Source organism: Oreochromis niloticus, linkage group LG12 (genome assembly GCF_001858045.2).
Source record: "Oreochromis niloticus isolate F11D_XX linkage group LG12, O_niloticus_UMD_NMBU, whole genome shotgun sequence".
NCBI lineage: Eukaryota > Metazoa > Chordata > Actinopteri > Cichliformes > Cichlidae > Oreochromis > Oreochromis niloticus.
Window position 1 is genome coordinate 20,746,183 of NC_031977.2, and position 17,592 is coordinate 20,763,774.

Sequence of the window (17,592 nt, forward strand, 5' to 3'; positions counted from 1 at the left end):
TTGCAATAAATATACTCTAAGTTACATGGAAAAAGCACAAGGCTGCTAAACTATTTTATTTTAAACTGTAAAGTTTAAGGTGATATAAATTTAAAAAGGCTTTTCTTAAAAGTTTGGAAAATTCTTTAAAAAATGAAATGAATCCCACAAGTTTAGTTTGAGGTAAAAAGTGTAAACAGAAAAGGGGCTCCAAACTGGTTCTTCGAGTTCAGGAGGTCACAGGTGGAGCTGGTATGCAAAAACCTGCTCAGTATTTTAAATACACTCCTTCCCATTTCTCCAATCCTCTCCATGTCCCACCCTAACGGTACTTGTGACTGCCATATTAGGCATCTCACGCCACTTGGTTCATGCTATAAAAAAGATGCAGGATCAGACTTTTGGTCACCTGAAGTGATCCACATCCAGAGAGACCATGATGATGCTTTCCCTTGTCTTTGTTTTTGTGCTCGCTGGTGAGTTGTTTTTCTTCATATTCTTGTCTACATTCACGTTTTTAAAAGGAAGAAATTACTTAGCGTGAGTGCACTTTTCACCCGTCTCTCCCTCCTCGTGTCAGGTTGTGCATCAGGAGACATTGAGAAGAGGATTGTTGGGGGAGTATCCTGTAAGGAGGACAGGCAGTATCATGTCCAGATAGACTCTGTTCAGGGGAGCAAGACCTGCGGAGGCGCTCTGATTAACACCCGCTGGGTCATCACGGCTTCTCATTGTGCCGAGCAGTAAGAAACTGCAGCTTTTGTTGAGTCACTTCACTAATGAGAGGGAATGGTGTTTAAAGCTAGTGTGTCATCAGCAGTGTTGGTCAAGTTACTTGAAAAAAGTAATCAGTAACTAATTACTGATTACTTCCCCCAAAAAGTAATCCCATTACTTTACTGATTACTTATTTTCAAAAGTAATTAATTACTTAGTTACTTAGTTGCTTTTTAAAAACACGATTTACAACCTGAATAGGTGATAAAGCGATAGATCTTTCAGCCCAATTCTACTTTTTCTGCATAATCCATCATACAAAATGTAATCAAATGGAAACGTCTCTTTTTAAAACTTGTTTTATTAGTTTTAATCTTTTAACTTTATGCATCAAGCAAAAATTAAATTATATGCAACATTCTCTGACTGGAAGAAATTTTTTAACATTTAAACCTATTTTCTGCACATTCCAGCATATAAAATAAAATATTTTTTTGTGTTTACACTCACTCTTTCAAATAGATGCAAGTAAAACACAGCAGAAAATAAATAAAATCAAAGACTAGCGGTCCTGTTGCTCTATTTTCACCTGTAAAGCAGGAGCGGGGTAGGCGGAGGTTTACCCTGGTGCAGGTGTGCCGCAGCGGTCAGTGGAAGAATCCGCGCTTTTCTCTGTGAATTTCACATTACGTCGTAGCGCACTCGGTGCTTGCTTGGAAGTTTATGGGTTTTTTTCGCTGTAAAAAGAAGTTTTCTTCCCACGCACAACGGACACTAATGCTTTTGTCACTTTTTATGGAATCAAACTTAAAATAAGGTCAGTACTTCCACGCTTTAAACGCTGCACGCTCATACTCTCTCCCGCACTCGATATATTATCCATTGTTGATCTGCACACAGCTGTTGTCACGAACGTCGCACTCGCTTACGTCACTGTCATGAGACATTCTCGCAAAAAATCACGGTTTTATTAACGCAGTAACGCAGCGTTCCTACGTGAAAGTAACTGTAATCTAATTACCGTTTTTGCAATAGTAATCCCTTACATTACTCGTTACTTGAAAAAAGTAATCAGATTACAGTGCCCATCTCTGGTCATCAGGAGCACAAAGTGAAGGTGAAGTGAAAATGAAAGAGAACAGAATGACTAAATTTTTAGGCTGCTCAGTAATAATGTTGTTATTATATTATGAACTGAAATAAACAAATCTCTGTTTTTTTTGCAGGATGGTCAAAGTGAAGATTGGCTTAAACAACAAAGCACCATTATTGAAACAAATTAAAGGTTTTTTTAAGAATCTTTTCTCAGGATCCCCCAAAAATCTTGAGCAGGACATTGATCCTAAACAACAGTTTACCTTCAAAGATGGTGAACAATCCCATGATATTATGCTGATAAAACTGAATGAGGATGTGAATCCTAAACTTCCCACCATCAGGCTTCCTCCTGTTGATGGGTGTCAAAAACCAAATATGAACGATCCTGTTCAGATTGGAGGATGGGGTTCCAAGACAGCTGATGTGAAAAGTAAGGAAACCCTCAGATAATAGATTCAGTTTTTGAAAATAGAAATAAGTTAAATATTGCTTTATCTTATTTCCTCAGAGGCCAGCAACCCCAAGAATTTAAAGTGCGCTATGACTGAGATAGCTGCGTGTGAAGAGAACGATAAACCTGATAGTAAATACTTTAGTGATGAGACTACCACCATGTGTGCCCATAAACCTGGCGTGGAGTCCTGTTTTGTAAGCAAACTGTTTCATATATTAACCCCAAGTTGGTTTTGATATTAAACTTTAAACATTGATATTTAAAATGATCTAACCTCTGAACTCTGTCTTCCAGGGTGATGCTGGTACAGCTGTGGAGTACAACGGCATTTTACATGGAATAATTGTCAGTAACCCTGTTGATAAGTGTGCAAATCCTATTGTAATGCTGAATATTTGTCACTACAGAAAGTGGATTGCTGACACCATGCGGAACAATCCATGAGTAAACCACAGAGGAAATATGTTTCCCTTAAAAATGTCATATCTTATTTTTCCTAATTTATTCTGAGAGTTTAAAATAAACTGGAAAAGAGACCAGAGACCGGAGAAACTGAAGTCAAGTACAGTTACAATGCAAACAGCTTGGTTCTGTACACTGAATGAGTTAAACCATTTGTCTCTGAAACCACTGTTTTCATCTATGAATAAAAATGATATGGTTACCTGAAGTTCATGTCTTATCTGATGTCTGTTTGAGGCATTTGAATATCAGATGTCTGTTTTCCATAAAAATTTGATCACTTTCAAATTTCATGCACACTTTTACTTCATATGAGACGTTCTGTAATGTCAAGCTGACCCATGGTTGATTGAGCGTTGGCAGAATAAATCATCTCCTTCATGTATGTTAAATCAGCACAACTCCAGATTATAGTATGTGCTAGAATACCCCCAACATACAAGATGATTGAGACTATGCTGTAGAATTTCGATTTAACTGCAGTTTCTATTAAAAATACACTTTCTAATTTTAGAATATAAAGTACCTGAAGTGTAACACAATAAAAATATTTCTGCACAAAACCGAACATTACAATAAAGCCTGATTCTCCATTTGAATAAGATTTATCAATTTCAATTCAATCACACCGATTGACCAAAGTGCTGTAAATAGTAAAAAACGTAAAAAGTAGAACAAACAGAGAATAAAACACAAACTCAGTCGCAATTAAAAGCTAAAGAGTAAAACTGTGTTTTCAGATGGGTTTTAAAAATGTCGAGTGTTGGAGAGATCCTAATATGAAGAGGCAGACTGTTCCAAAGTTTGGGCACAACAATCGCAAAGGCCCGGTCTCCTCTGTTTTTTAGCCTTTAACCTTCTGGGGACAACTAGAAGCAACATCAGCTGACCTGAGAGTTCTATTTGGAGTATTTTTAGTTAAAAGGTCAGAGAGGTATGACGGAGCTAATCCATTCAGAGACTTAAAAACAAGCAATAACATCTTAAAATCAATTCTACAACATTCTGGAAGCCAGTGCCAGCTAGTGGCCATCTGTCTTTGAGACATGTTTGATTTTTTCAAGGACTGGATATGCAGTCAGCTCACTCTGGATACTGATTACAAAGCTTGAGAGGAAATCATCTGTCAACAAGCTTCCTCAATTTACTGAGGATAAAACCTGAGACGGTACAATGATCATTTTTTATTTATTTTCCAAAAAGAAATTAAATTACAGACAGACTGAAAGTCCATGCTGCTTAAAAATTTACAGTTCAAGGTGAACCCCACAAAGGTTCGTCTCACATCTGCTAAAAAACATCACGATGATCCCCGAGACTTTTGGGAAAATATTCTACGGATTGACGAGACAAAAGCGAAACTTTTTTGAAGGTTTGAGCCCCGTTAGTGTAAAATTGGCACTGCATAAAAAGGAGATCATATTAACAGTCAAACGCGGTGGTGGTAGTGTGATAGTCTGGGGCTGTTTTGCTGCTTCAGGATGACCTGCTGTGATTGATGGCACCATGAATGTTGATCTCTACTAGAAAATCCAGACAGAGAATGTCCGGCCATCAGCTCGTCCCTTGAAGCTCAAGCACCCTTGGGTTACGCAGCAAGTCCACCTCTGAATGGCTTAAAAATTAATAAAATGAAGGTTTCAGAGTGGCCTAATCAAAGTCCGGAGTTAAATCAGATTTAGATGCTTTGGCATGATTTTAAAAGGGCCGCTCATGGTTGAAAACCCTCCAGTGTGGCTGAGGCAATTTTCCAAAGAAGAGTGGGCCGCAATTCCTCCCTCCTGTCCAGAGACGAGAAAGACTCATAGTCAGTAAAACCAAATGCTCGATTGCTTTACTCAGGCAATCTTTGTCTTGTCTTGAAATTTCTTTGATGATCTGAAACATATGAGTGTGACAAATATGCAAAAACATAAAACAAAAATAAATAAATCATGAAGCAGGTAAATACTTTGTTGCAGCACTGTATATATGTTTTTTGTCTTCTTGTGATGTGTGATGATGGCTGTAGTGTTCTCGTGCTAAATAAAAGGAGTAGGCCTTGATGGTTCCTGGCCTGTAAAGTAGGAGTACCATTGCTTTTACAAACAGAGGGATAGATGTCTAAAATATTTACGCTTGAGAAAATTAAATCTTCTCTATATTTAGTGGCATTCCAACTATCACTTTATTACCACAGGTCTTCACTCTGCACACATGACTCTTTGGGCTTAAATTGTAAGAAATATACGTTTAAAATGACCGAAAGCTCTGGTATCTCATTGCCCAGATTGTTCTGAAAATAGAAAAATGAAAAAAAAACTAACTGACAGAATGTCTTTTTTTTTTTTCTGTGAAATCACTGTAAAGCAAATTTAAAGGTGAGATTTAGTGGGATGTTCATCACAGGGTGTTTAGCCAATGTAAAAATGTAGTTTGATCTTTTGGTTTGTGAGTCTTTTCCACAGCATGTCTTTTATCCTGTGTTTCTTCTCTCACCCCAACCAGTCACAGCAGATGGCCCCGCCCCTCCCTGAAGCTGGTTCTGCTGGAGGTTTCTTCCTGTTAAAAGGGAGTTTTTCCTTCCCACTGTTGCCAAAGTGCTTGCTCATAGGGGGTCATATGATTGTTGGGTTTTTCTCTGTATATATTATTGTAGGGTCTACCTTACAATATAAAGCGCCTTGAGGCGACTGTTGTTGTGATTTGGCGCTGTATAAATAAAATTGAATTAAGCTTCAATTGTTTTGTGTGTGTATTGTATGATTGTAGACTTGTTCACAGATAAACATTCATATTGTGGGATTATATGTTGAACTCTGAACACTGATTTAACTGAAATAAGGGGGTAGGAACAAGTAAGTGTAAACTTCATCATACTCCTTTTCAAGCATAAACATTGTGTAGAGAGATACTGTGACAACTTGATGTCTATACTTTTGTCTGTTTACAAAGTTTTTCTTTTTTCTCTTATTTTAGTTATCTTGACATCCTCAAAATAAAACTCTATTCTATTCTAAAAAAAACAAAACATAAATTATATAGTATAGAGTAAAAAACCAGCAACTTTCTGTCATTAAATTGTTTATTAAATTGATATTTACGTTGGTGCAGTATGCATGGCTGTGGGGAAGATCCTTATCATTAGGAGAAACTGCAAAACTTATGAAAATAAAAGACCCCAATTATTTTTTTTCTTCCAGATTGTCAGATCTCGGGCCCTATGCTTCACACCTCTGTTTTACAGAGACAATAAGCTTTAACAGGACATCATTTTTAAATTCAACGCTGTTCCTCAGATAAACATGCAGACACATACAAAAAAGTTTCATATGATTTAATGATATGAACCCATTATCATTACAGCACTCTTTATAAGCATTCACAAGACTTGTTCTTCAGGCAGCATCCATCTGCCAGTTCTTTGCACAAAAGCACATCGGCTCTTCTGTAACACACACACACACACACACACACACACAAATACAAATGTGCATACTGTCACTCATTGAGGTCCAGTGGTGAGTTCTCTGGTGAGAAAAGAGTTAGGTGCAGACACTCCTGTACATGGCGTTACAGTTAAATGTGTCACACAAACGGTTGGACGAGGTCTGGGTGAGGGCCGCTGCACACCCGTTCAGGTGAGGACGCTGTCACCCTGTGGCTCGGGGTGGGATCAAATAATCTTCACTATGGGGAAGTACTTGTGAGCTGAGAAGTCAAACTCTGGGAGCACCTGAGGATAAAGAAATGTATAGCTGCATTAAGAGAAGCCCATTGCAACCAGTATGTATACAGTTAGTACTTTTTAAAATATCAACTACTCCTATTTAAATTATCAATTTTATTTGGTTGATTCTTTTGGTTTGTAGCTTAAAACATCTACATTGTATTAACTGTAAATGCAAACACAAACACAAACAATGATACAAGTATTGTGAGTAATGTGTTACCTTGGTTTCCTTCTTATGACCTCCAGCCAGTAGTTTCATAACTACAATATTAGGTTTGGCCACCTTCAGTATACGGTTCACCTGTTATCAAAGAGTAATAAGTGGTTATAGAACAAGACAAGAAAAGGTGCAGATAAGATATCATTGTATAAAATTGAAAACCACTCCAAGATAATAACATACACACTTTTATGCATCACAGCCACATTATAGAACAGTGTGTTCAAACCAAGGGACAGCCACTGGAGCTAATGATGCTAACGTGTTGCTGTTCGGACACAGGCAGCTGGAGCAGATCAGTATCTGTAAGGCCTCACCGTCACTACTTTGAGTCTATAAACTGGCTTTCTGCACTCTGTGTGTGCTGCTGGTGCCTTTTGGAGCATCTGTGATGAATTATGAGACTAAAATTACAGCTGGCTGGGTGATAAAATCCATCTAGGAAGTTTGTGTTTCAGTTTTGGTGATTGACAGAGCAGTATTTTACCAATTTACTCATTTGTTTATATGGGCATCTATCCAGCTAGTAATAGCTAAAAGTAGGGCTTCATGCATGCATCCAAATAAGGTTTGGCTCGAATGTAAGATTAGTGCTACACGTCTGGGCTCAGCACTCTCTTGTAAAAGAGAGTCATAATCTCAAGAGTTTTACTTCCTAACTAAACAAATGCTAATGAACATAAACCGCTGTATTTATTTCACAGTATTTTGACTTTCTGACCTCCGGATCGGGACTGGGCACATTTTCAAGGATGAGCTTCGCCTGCTGAAAGTGTTTGCTAGCTGCCAGATAGAGGTCTGCAGAGCCTGGTGGAGGATTGTATTTCTTCAGATCAGACATCTCCTGAAATAGGCAAGAAGACAAGAAACATTTTAAAAAGAAAGTAGAGTATTAAAAAAAAAAAAAAAGATGAATTAGGCCCACAAAGAGACAGTACCTTGAACTGGATGTAGTGCACAGGTGGAGGGGTGACCACACTGTTGAAGGGGGCGAAGCGATGCTCATAGCGAACCTGCTCGCTGTCCAGTTCAAACTGAGGCTTACGCACCTTCCCATCCATATCTAGAGCTACCATCGTCTGAAGAGAAAGGCAGAGAAAGGGCATGTTACACTTTGTTGTATCAAAAGTGGGCTAATAAAGGGCATTGTTTTTATGCCTACCTTGTACATGCCAGCACACATGTTCTGGTATGCCTGACTCATGGTAATCTCCTTGCTGAGAGGGCGAACTGAAGAAAATCAGAAACAATAACTTCAGAGCTCTTTGGAAAAATATCGACAGGATGATGCCACTTCTACAATGAATTGGTCATTTCTGATCAGACTTCAGTTTGTATGTTGTGGTTATCCGCTTCAGATAAAAGCAACACAACAAAATGTACCTTTCTTCTTCTTCTTGGTCTTTTTGCTGCTGCGCCCTTTCAGCTGCTCCTCTAGAATCCGCTCTTCTGCCATCTGAGAGGAATCAGCTCTGCTTAGAGTGGACATCAGCCACGCATAAAGGAACTCTGACAGGTACCTACAACCAAAACAAACACATACTCATTTACAGCAAACCTGCACCCAGGTATGTGGGAGAGAGAGAATTCAGCTTCTGCCAGTAATTCACAGAGGCATGAAATCTTACCAGTAAATGTAATAGTATTCATGCATGCTGTAAAGCTCCAGCTCAAAGCCACTCAGCAGGTACTGAATCATGATCCTCAGGTTATGATAGAGGATCCAGGTCCCAAGACACGCTAGATGCTGTCGTTGAGGCTCCAGTTTCATCAGTAAGCTATGCAGAGCTGCATCCACCTTCTCAGCCTGTAGAGCACAAAGAAAGAGCTCTGAGGTTGCTTCATGAATTTAGAGAAACTGCCTGTAGCATGAACTGCAAAGACAGCTAATTTGGATGAACGTAGCTGCAGCTCACTTCATCTTGCAGTGTGGCAAACTCTTCAAGAATGTGTCCCAGCTTGTCTCTCTGTCGGGCACGGTTGTGTCCGTGGATCTGGATGAGGCTGCAGAAAGGCTATGGGGAAAACACTCAGTTCAGTTCAATTCATATTACGCCTGTTCAGTCAAAAACAGTCACCTCAAAGCCCTTCATATTGTGAAGACTCTATAATATTAGAAAGAAACCCTAACAATCAGATGATGCCTTATGAGCAAGCACTTGGCAACAGTGGGAAGGAAAAACTTCCTTTTAACAGGAAGAAACCTCCAGCAGAACCAGGCTCAGGGAGGGGTGGCCATCTCCTGCAGCAGGTTGGGGGTGAGGAGCAAGAGAAAATGAATACATACAACAATCATAAACATCATCCGTTATAGAGATGAACGTTTTTGATGTTTATATTTTATTACACATAAGTCTCCACGGTGGAAACAGATGTCTATGTCTACTTTCATACGATTTACCTGTAAGTCAACTACTGAGAGTCAAATATAATAAACAATGACTTAGATATAGAGACTTTGAGCCATAAAAACAACATACCCTGGAGCAGTGTGTAACAAAAGAGTCAATGTAGTCCTTCGCTTGGTGATTGTTGAAGAGACAACACCTGGAGAGACACAGGTACATCCACACATGTGACAAGGTCAATCTGAGCCAGACAAAGGGACTGTTGTTCTGTAGCTTAGCTTCTGAATTGTCTATCTGAGGTTCACAACCAGAACTCACACACTGCAGTGTGTTCGGAGTAAGTGTATCCAGTAGCTTAACTGCAGGCCAAGGGGTTTTGAAATGATCACTGTTATATGATATCTAATCAGTTGTTATCACTTATTACACAATATCAGTGTGTTCAAGAAGTGGTTACAATATTTGATTAGTTTATAAAGGATATTGTTATTAAGTGTTTTAAATCAGATCACATCATATCTCATTTCTCACTGTGTTTCATTTCAGCCTACAGTAATGGCATTATTGTGTCATATATATTTTATATTTTCCAGATATTTTTCTGCTGCACCAACTATCCTCTGACAGTAGAAAGATTAACGTAATCAATTCAGGTAAAAGCATATTGTAAACCTCAAATCACAGCTAAGCTAGTGACAAAACAACAGACCAACTAATCTCATTTAGTATTTAAAAAAAAAAAACTTACTTGTATGAGAGGACTGGTGGGCTGACAAAGTACCTCAGAGCATCTTTAATCATGTCTTGCATCAGGTGGGTGCCAAACACTTTCTTATTATCTATCAGGAATGTAGTCTGGATTGATGGGAAAAAAATGAAATGTAGTTTCATTTACTTTTTTATTAAATACTCCACAGTATCTAATATTTGTATAGACTGTAACTACACGGATCACCAAAATAAAACCACAGGTACATTTGAAAGATTTAGGAAAGCAAGTATTCATCTACCTGAAGAAGAGATCTGGAGAGTACACAGGGAGACTGCTCACTGAATTCACAGAAGAAGTCCTGATAAAAACATCAACAACAACAAAAAAACCCAAAACACAATCTTTAAGTCATCATAGAAGAAACTTTATAATTAGAGCCCGAGCACGAAACGTGTGAAGGCTGTTTGTTATTATTATTTTGTTATATGAATTGCCTTTTTGAAAGTCTTAACAAGTCATAAATTCATGAAATTTGGCACACGGTGGAAAATAAGATATTTTATGGGTTTGGAACAACGATGTTTCAAAATGGCTCTAGAGCACCACCTTACCGGGCTATTCTGAACTACTACAGACGCATAGTTTGAGCTGTATACATCAAACTTGGTACACACGTGTAACATACAAAGAAGGATAAAAATGTCCAGGGGCCGATCACCCCAAACCCAACAGGAAGTGGTGATGTTGTGGTGGCACGCCACATTTCGATCATTCGCCATGAAACTGCTGTAACTCAAAAATGGATTGAATGAACTCTACCAGACTTGACAGGCACGAGGACAGTCTGGCTCTGAACAGATTGATATACCATTTGTCAGCGATAGTTTGAGCGCCGCCTAGTTGGAACAGGAAATGCACAGTAGCTTATAAACATTATCTAATCTAGATGAAATGTTAATAGGTGGTTCCAGTGGGACATACTGTTAACTGGGATACCTCATCGCCACCTAGTGGGCACAGGAGGTGTTGGGCATGGGTCGATGGTGCCAGGGTGCGCGGGCTCTCTCAGTGCTGCTTGTAGCTTTAATTTCAATTTATATTTCCAACTGGACACAAAATCCCCTTTGAGGTTGTCTCAGGAAGGGAATCTGGTGCATAACTGAAACAGTCTAGCTTTTAGAAGAAACTTTCTAATGTCCTGAAAAGCTTGTTTATAATAAAACTTAATAAAAAATAATGCATCAAGACAAACCTCAGGAAATGTATTTACCAGTATGCCATGTAGGTTGGTAGTGTTGATCACGTCACAAACAGTCTTAATGCGCTCTATAAGCTTGCTGAAATACGCCACCATGTCCTCCCTCTTAATGATTTTGGCGTAGCGAGGAAACGTGGGTGGCAGCAATCTCTGGTTGACTAAAGGCTCAAAGCCCATCATGATGGGGTGGTCTGCAGCAATCACAGGGAAAAAAACAAATCACAACGTAAATTAGAGACATTAGCACAAGTCACATTTGAAAAAAATTGTAACTGAATCATCTTTAAGAACTTGCCAAACCAAAGTAAATGAAAAGAAGTTGATTTTTTTCAGTTCTGTGTGAGGAAAACTGTTAGTGTAGACAAGTTACATCCAGTGTGGACTGTAACTTTAGGTTGCCATTAGGATGACTTAACTGGATGACTGGAGCCTCAGAATGATTATTTTATGCTCAAATTCTTTAATTACCCATTTATAAACATATCTTTTGCAGCTGTAGCTGAGCTGTCGGCTTGCAAATTGCAAAAAAGCTAAACTTGTACTCCTCCACTTAACAGATTAAACATGAATGTGCGTGCTACCTCCTTTAGTGGTGTCATTTTGTGACTGGATGCCATGCTGAATACTGGAATGAATGGGGGATAACAGGTCAGCTGCCTGTGCCACGAGCTTCTGGGCCTCGCTCACTGAGCTGGTCTGATAAAGACACAAAACAAAACACTTACTAACAAGCCCCCTTATCAACAAAAGCATGTATAGTTTTTAAATATCGCAGTTCTATATAAACATCAGGGTTTTTCTAATACATCAAAATTTCGTCCTCAGAAGAAAATCATCAGGATTGTTAAAAAAAAACAAACTCCCTCCATTATTCTTTGTTTTGTTTTTTAAGATATTTTGCTTCATTTACTCGAGCAGAAAATATATTTTTGTTCAGAAATAAAGGAAAAATGTTAGATAAGGTAACATTCTCATTACCTCAGCTACATGTGGACTACTTGTCTTTACATGTGTAGTCACAGGAAAAACTGTTTATATGTAACGTATGCAGTAAACAGAATCAGTCTCTATCTGCTGCTGGGCTTTTGTCGATATGTGCATTACCTCTTTCTTGGTAAAGGCGATCAGTGCAGTCAGTAGAAGGCGTGTGAACTTTATTCTATTGAATAGTGCCAGACACTGTTGATGCTGAAAAAAACAAGGCATGGGAGAACATTGCAGAGCTATTAATACACCTGTTTTTTTTTTTTTAAAGACTGCTCAGAAAAGTCCATTTTTGGGTCTTCTTGTTTTTTTCCTTCCTTTCTTTATATAACTATATAACTGAACGAGCTGGAAATTCCAGAGCTGAGTCTTTAAGAGGTCATCTGAGTCCCACACTCTTTATTGACACAGTTATAGCCGGTAGTGAGATATGACTCAAAAGGTATAAATTACAAAGAAACGTGAGATAATTTGTTCCTGGAGTTAAAGAAAATGCCTCTAGAAAAAAACACTGTTGCAAAAACTCAACACAAATACTTACCTCCAGCTCAACCTCCGGGTTTCGCTGCTCACCTTGTCGACTGCGCGTACTCTGACGGAGCACAAAATAACCCGGAAACATTGCATGTCAGAAAAGCTTTTGCATTATCAGTGCTTCATTGAAATGGCAATGGCCTTTACTTAAAGCAATCAAGAATAATTACCTTAACTTTCCTCTGTAATTCATCTTCTACATCTTTCAGCATACCTGAAAGGATTAATACGTCATGAGAGATGAATGATTACAGTGTCTGCCTGTAATTGCTTTAGCTGTCTACACTGTAGTTGATGCTGCAGACTAAAGCCCAATCCCAATGTGTACACACGGGTTCATAAACTTGGATGTGTGTTTATGCTAAAACCACGAGGGCCTACTGTCAAAGTATCAAGTGTTCTTTGGCAGAGATTTTTAAACCTTGTTGCACGCCTACATCTGCAGATGCTGCCTGAGGGCATTACCCACAAAGAGTCCCAAACACACAATCCTAGGCCTCGAACTGACTTACTCAACGTCTGCTCCTGTGCACTCGAATGGTATCATTTAGGTTGTTAAGAGTTTCATTTTTATGCTTTAGGTTGGAGATTGACATTGAGCCTTAATCAGTTATGAGTGGAAGTCTTCATACCTGTCACCCGCAGATCTGTGACATTATTAGCCATCTTAAAGCCATAGGTCATGGCCTGGAAATCCTCCTGCATAAAGACATATAAGATAAAACCATTCAGACATATGGCAGTTTTAGAAATGGGCTACTACGAGAACAACTTTTCAAACAAATAGGTTTAAACAAAACACATTTGCAATCAAACTAAAGCTCTTTGGGTCTGGAAATCTTCACTGAGCTCCATCTTTCAGATATCTCAATTTTTACACACAACTTACTCACAGCTTTTTCTTTCCCACCTGGGTTTTTTTGTGTTGGTCCATGATTTTAACCTGCTACCATTTCTGACTTTATGTCCACATTGAAACGTGCAGTACCACAGTACCCAAACATTTACTGACTGACAGCAGAAAACTGCTCACCTCTTCAAACACAGCAGCCTTGTTGACCTTTTCCCGGGAAATGTCACACACCTTCAACAAGCCCAGGGCAAAAGCTTTGAGGGCTGGCTCCTCAATCAAGTCAGGGTTGTGAACATAGAGGCAGGTAAACACAGTCTGGGCCAGGGAGTGTCCCTCCAACCATGTTATCTACATATACACACATATTAGAAAACACAAACATGCATACATAAATATGTCTTGATCAGTGAGTCCGCAGTTTGAGTCATCGCTGGCCCGATCTGTATCAGTAATCTCTTTGCCAACACTTATTGTGTTTCTCAAATTTTACAATCTACTAAAGACAAAAATGCCATAAAAACGTTAAAACGGCTACAAATACAGATTATAGATTAAGCTAATACTACTGCAGTAAACATTTTCCAATCCAGTCACATTTCAGAAAATCTGCAGTACAAAGGAATTACAGGGGGCAGCACATTACTTGAACATAACTTTCAAAATTTTGCCTTATAATAACCAAAAGCGAACTCACCAAACAGCAGAAACAGGTGTCGATGATCCCGATGAGTTCGGGAAGACTGAGGTCTTTGACCTTGATGGCACCCTCCTGGAACAAAGAAAGAGGAAAATAAGGTGGTTAAATGTGTGTTATATACACAAACAAATTAAACTAAGATCTGAAAAATTAAATCTAGGATTACATTACATCTCTGTCTGTATACTGTTTTTATTACATGAAAAAGAGATCAGTACCTTAATAGCTTGCTCAAAATTGAGCACTTTCCTGTTGACCTGGTTTCCGATCATTCCCGCATCCATCTTAGGATCCATCATCTCTATAGCTGACATGGCTTCAAACAAGCCAAACCTGCAGCAGAAGTAAAACATTTTTGACCTCTGTAACATTTTTTCTGTGTTCACTACATGAAAACATAAAAACACTGACAATATTTATGGATCGATCCAAAAATGAATGCAAATATCAACCCAATTAAATTCAAAGTCACTTGTGGCAAAAACATTAGAAGCTTTCATTATAATTACTCTGGACAGTCAATGCTTTGAACTATGACTTTGGGACATGAAAACTTTTTTAAATTGAGGATCTGTCCAGCAGTAAGATGAAAAGGTCGTTTCTAATTTGAGGGACTCTTGAAAATGTGAATCCACAAAAAAGCACTTTGGTGTACTCACAGCTTGTCATGAAGCAACTCTCCAAGGTTCAAATCTGCATGAATAAAGGATGACAACAAGGAAGGAGAAACACGTCAGTCCCTTTTTTTAACTGCACACAGATGACACACACACACACACACACACACACACACACACACACACACACACACACACACACACACACACACACACACACACAGAGTCCTTACCTTTGCAGGCGCTTTTGAATTCATGTGTAATATCAACCCAGTTGGCGTTGTTCTTCATCTTTTCTGGGATACCCAGCCCCCAGCCAGTGTCATCATCATCAACTGCTGATTTCATCACCATGGTGACAGCTTAAGACACATAGATAAACATTACATTAAATTAACCATAGCATGCCAATGTAAAGCATTTTGCTAAGTCATCCATCCAATCGCCTAGCCAACTTAAAAGTTCAGGGAGGCAGTGAGGGGGCCAGCAGCCTCTGTGTCTCTGTGTTAGCATCACAGCGCTAACACCGAGATCCAAACAACCATAAACTCTACTTGCACAACTACAATTAATGCCAGTTTAGAATCAGCAACTAACATACGGTTTGTGGGAGGACACCAAGGCACCCAGAGGAACCCCACAAAGACACATGGCGGATATGAAAAAAAAAACCTCACATAAAGCTTTAAATCTGCAATATCTCCACATTTTTTCCTTCCTTTACTGAAAAGAAAGATTTTTTGTCCTATATAAAAACATTTTTTTTATTTATTTATTATTTTAATAACAGATATAGCCATGCTTGTACCTGATGAATTCTAGCTCAAAGTTAGTACTAGGTCCTTGTTATAATTAGCTCAGCTAATGGCATAAGAGTTACACTTGATTAAGAGGTTTCTTATCTTATTAGGTTTTTTGTTTACTAGAAAAAAGAAAGCTTTCAGTCTTTCCTTGCTGAAGTGAAATCCTATTTTCCTCAGGTCATAGGCTAACAAATTCTAATTCTTGAGACAATGTAGGTTCAATATCCTTAGGATTAGTGGGGTTAGGTTAACTGGTGTTTGGTGTTTAGTGTGATTGTGAGTGTGAATGGCTGTCCGTCTCTCTGTGTTAACCCTGCGACAGACTGGTGAGCTGTCCAGGGTGTACTCTGCCTCTTACCCTATGGGTAGCTGGGATAGCTTCCAGCCCCCCACAACCATGATAAGGAGGAGAAGCAAATGGATCAATGGATCTTTAGGATGTGTTTCCACTAACTACATGAGCAGAATCATCCACATAAAGGATTCAGATTCATACACAGCCTGAGGCATGTCATTAATATAGATGGAAAAAAGTAATGAACCTAAAAGAGATCCTGTCATACCATAAATAACATTTCCAAGGGGTGACCTTTAAGAATCATTATTTAATTCTACATAATATTTTCTTTCCAATAAAAATCTTGAACCACCACAGATATTTACATACATTCCCTGTGTGGATCCAAAGTAAATTAAAACTTGTTTTAAAGTCATTAAATATGTACACTGTACAATCATTCCACAGTGGAAAAGGAAAAGTCATCAAAAGCCCAAAATCACCATGACATTCATGCCCATAACAAGTGTATGTAAACTTCTGACCAAAACTATATTGGCTCTATATCTGCTTGTAGAGTAGAATAATCTACAGTATCAAAAGACTTCTGAAGGTAGTGTATATTATACTGTATATTAAATATAATTTTATTACTGAGCTATGAAAGGTTAGTATGCGTAAAGTACTCTGGCCTAATAATAAAAAACATAAACATTTAAAACTTCAGCATGCAGTTTAACAGTTGTAACACAGCTCAAAGTTAACGTACAGTAAGAAAGTGAATGTGATCCAATGTAATAATATAATTCACTGATCAGTCAGTCAATCTTCTGAGCATTAAAACCGCAATCCATTATTGTTTTTAAACTGGAAATGTGTCAATTTCTGTATGTTCTTAAAAGCTTTTACGCATTTTTGTTTACATTAGCCTCGACTCATTGAAGTTTGACGAGGCTGACCTAAGCTAACAACAGAGGATTAACATGCGAGCTGACTTGAGAAGCTTGTTATAGCCTAAAATGGTGTAAACTGCACTCCAGAGTGCCCTGGAAAGTCTCAGCCGTCTACACTAAGAAACTGATGTGGGTCAGGGAGAGTTGAAACCATTTTTAAATGACTGATTCATTCACATGTAACATATATAACGTTTAGAGTACGTATAAGAGGCAACACGGGTAATCATTTGTATAGATGTTTCATAAAAGCCTATCAGAAATCGATATTACCTGATCAAATGCCCGTAAAATGATCAATGGGATAAGTAGTAACTGTTTGTCTCCTAACATATACCTTTTTGAAACTAATAACATGGATGTCAAAAAGTCACCTAAGTTTACACAGTTCTCAAAAGCGTACTAAAACTCTTAGGCAAGATACATAATTTTAAAAGACACGAGATGGTGTGAGTTAGCTATCACCAATCGTCACATTAGCTAGCTTTACGGTGTGCAAACAAGCTAATGTTGCCGACAGTGGGTGTTCTCTGTGAACAAAAGCTGCTTATGGATGTTTTAACAGATTAATCCATTCCACTCAGGCATATAAAACACGAAGACTGTTACTTAGAAATTATACTTTCGCTGTAAATCAGCACGTACCTTACTATATTGTATTAACCATGTAGCTAATCAAAGCTCCCCCCGAAGACTGTAAAGATTGGCGCACATGAATGACGTCATCAGCAGCAGCGATAGGAAATGTAGTCCTGTGAACGCCAAGCCTAACGGAACGCTTATGACTTAAAATCAGACCAGTGATGATATAAAACGATTTTTGAGAAGTTTTAAGGATTTAGTGAGCTAATTTATGATGTTCACATCGTAGCATTAAATGCCGCTTACACCACGCGCAAAGACGTAACCACTGT

General features: G+C 38.5%; 2 protein-coding genes across 2 annotated transcripts; one reads left to right on the forward strand and one right to left on the reverse strand.

The window, feature by feature from the left end:
* The first annotated feature begins 329 nt into the window (after window positions 1-329).
* On the forward strand, window positions 330-2,918 carry LOC100699202 (kallikrein-2). Its single transcript, XM_003446054.5, has 5 exons — window positions 330-455; window positions 560-722; window positions 1,923-2,224; window positions 2,303-2,442; window positions 2,543-2,918. Exons 1-5 carry the CDS (start codon window positions 416-418, stop codon window positions 2,690-2,692), a joined length of 795 nt encoding a protein of 264 aa, XP_003446102.1. The 5' UTR covers window positions 330-415; the 3' UTR covers window positions 2,693-2,918.
* A 3,093-nt stretch (window positions 2,919-6,011) lies between these two features.
* Window positions 6,012-17,459, reverse strand: naa35 (N-alpha-acetyltransferase 35, NatC auxiliary subunit). Its single transcript, XM_003446055.4, has 23 exons — window positions 17,324-17,459; window positions 14,879-15,007; window positions 14,688-14,721; window positions 14,247-14,361; window positions 14,026-14,100; window positions 13,512-13,679; window positions 13,111-13,177; window positions 12,649-12,692; window positions 12,486-12,536; window positions 12,065-12,148; window positions 11,542-11,656; window positions 10,973-11,151; window positions 10,001-10,060; window positions 9,739-9,845; window positions 9,123-9,189; window positions 8,559-8,657; window positions 8,271-8,449; window positions 8,026-8,162; window positions 7,805-7,872; window positions 7,581-7,721; window positions 7,364-7,486; window positions 6,643-6,723; window positions 6,012-6,425 (listed from the first exon to the last, which is right to left on the reverse strand). Exons 2-23 carry the CDS (start codon window positions 14,997-14,999, stop codon window positions 6,366-6,368), a joined length of 2,175 nt encoding a protein of 724 aa, XP_003446103.1. The 5' UTR covers window positions 15,000-15,007; window positions 17,324-17,459; the 3' UTR covers window positions 6,012-6,365.
* Between the last annotated feature and the right edge of the window lie 133 nt (window positions 17,460-17,592).

What these genes read in the sequence shown, in the direction of transcription:
- naa35 (XM_003446055.4), bottom strand. Translation starts at nt 14,999, where the DNA reads ATGGTGATGAAATCAGCAGTTGATGATGATGACACTGGCTGGGGGCTG. An exon ending in TGCACTACATCCAGTTCAAG is followed by an intron (nt 7,487 to 7,580) that starts GTACTGTCTCTT and finishes TGCCTATTTCAG; the next exon opens with GAGATGTCTGATCTGAAGAA. An exon ending in GTCATAAGAAGGAAACCAAG is followed by an intron (nt 6,426 to 6,642) that starts GTAACACATTAC and finishes CTTTATCCTCAG; the next exon opens with GTGCTCCCAGAGTTTGACTT.
- LOC100699202 (XM_003446054.5), top strand. Translation starts at nt 416, where the DNA reads ATGATGATGCTTTCCCTTGTCTTTGTTTTTGTGCTCGCTG. An exon ending in GCTTCTCATTGTGCCGAGCA is followed by an intron (nt 723 to 1,922) that starts GTAAGAAACTGC and finishes TTTTTTTTGCAG; the next exon opens with GATGGTCAAAGTGAAGATTG. An exon ending in CAAGACAGCTGATGTGAAAA is followed by an intron (nt 2,225 to 2,302) that starts GTAAGGAAACCC and finishes TTATTTCCTCAG; the next exon opens with AGGCCAGCAACCCCAAGAAT.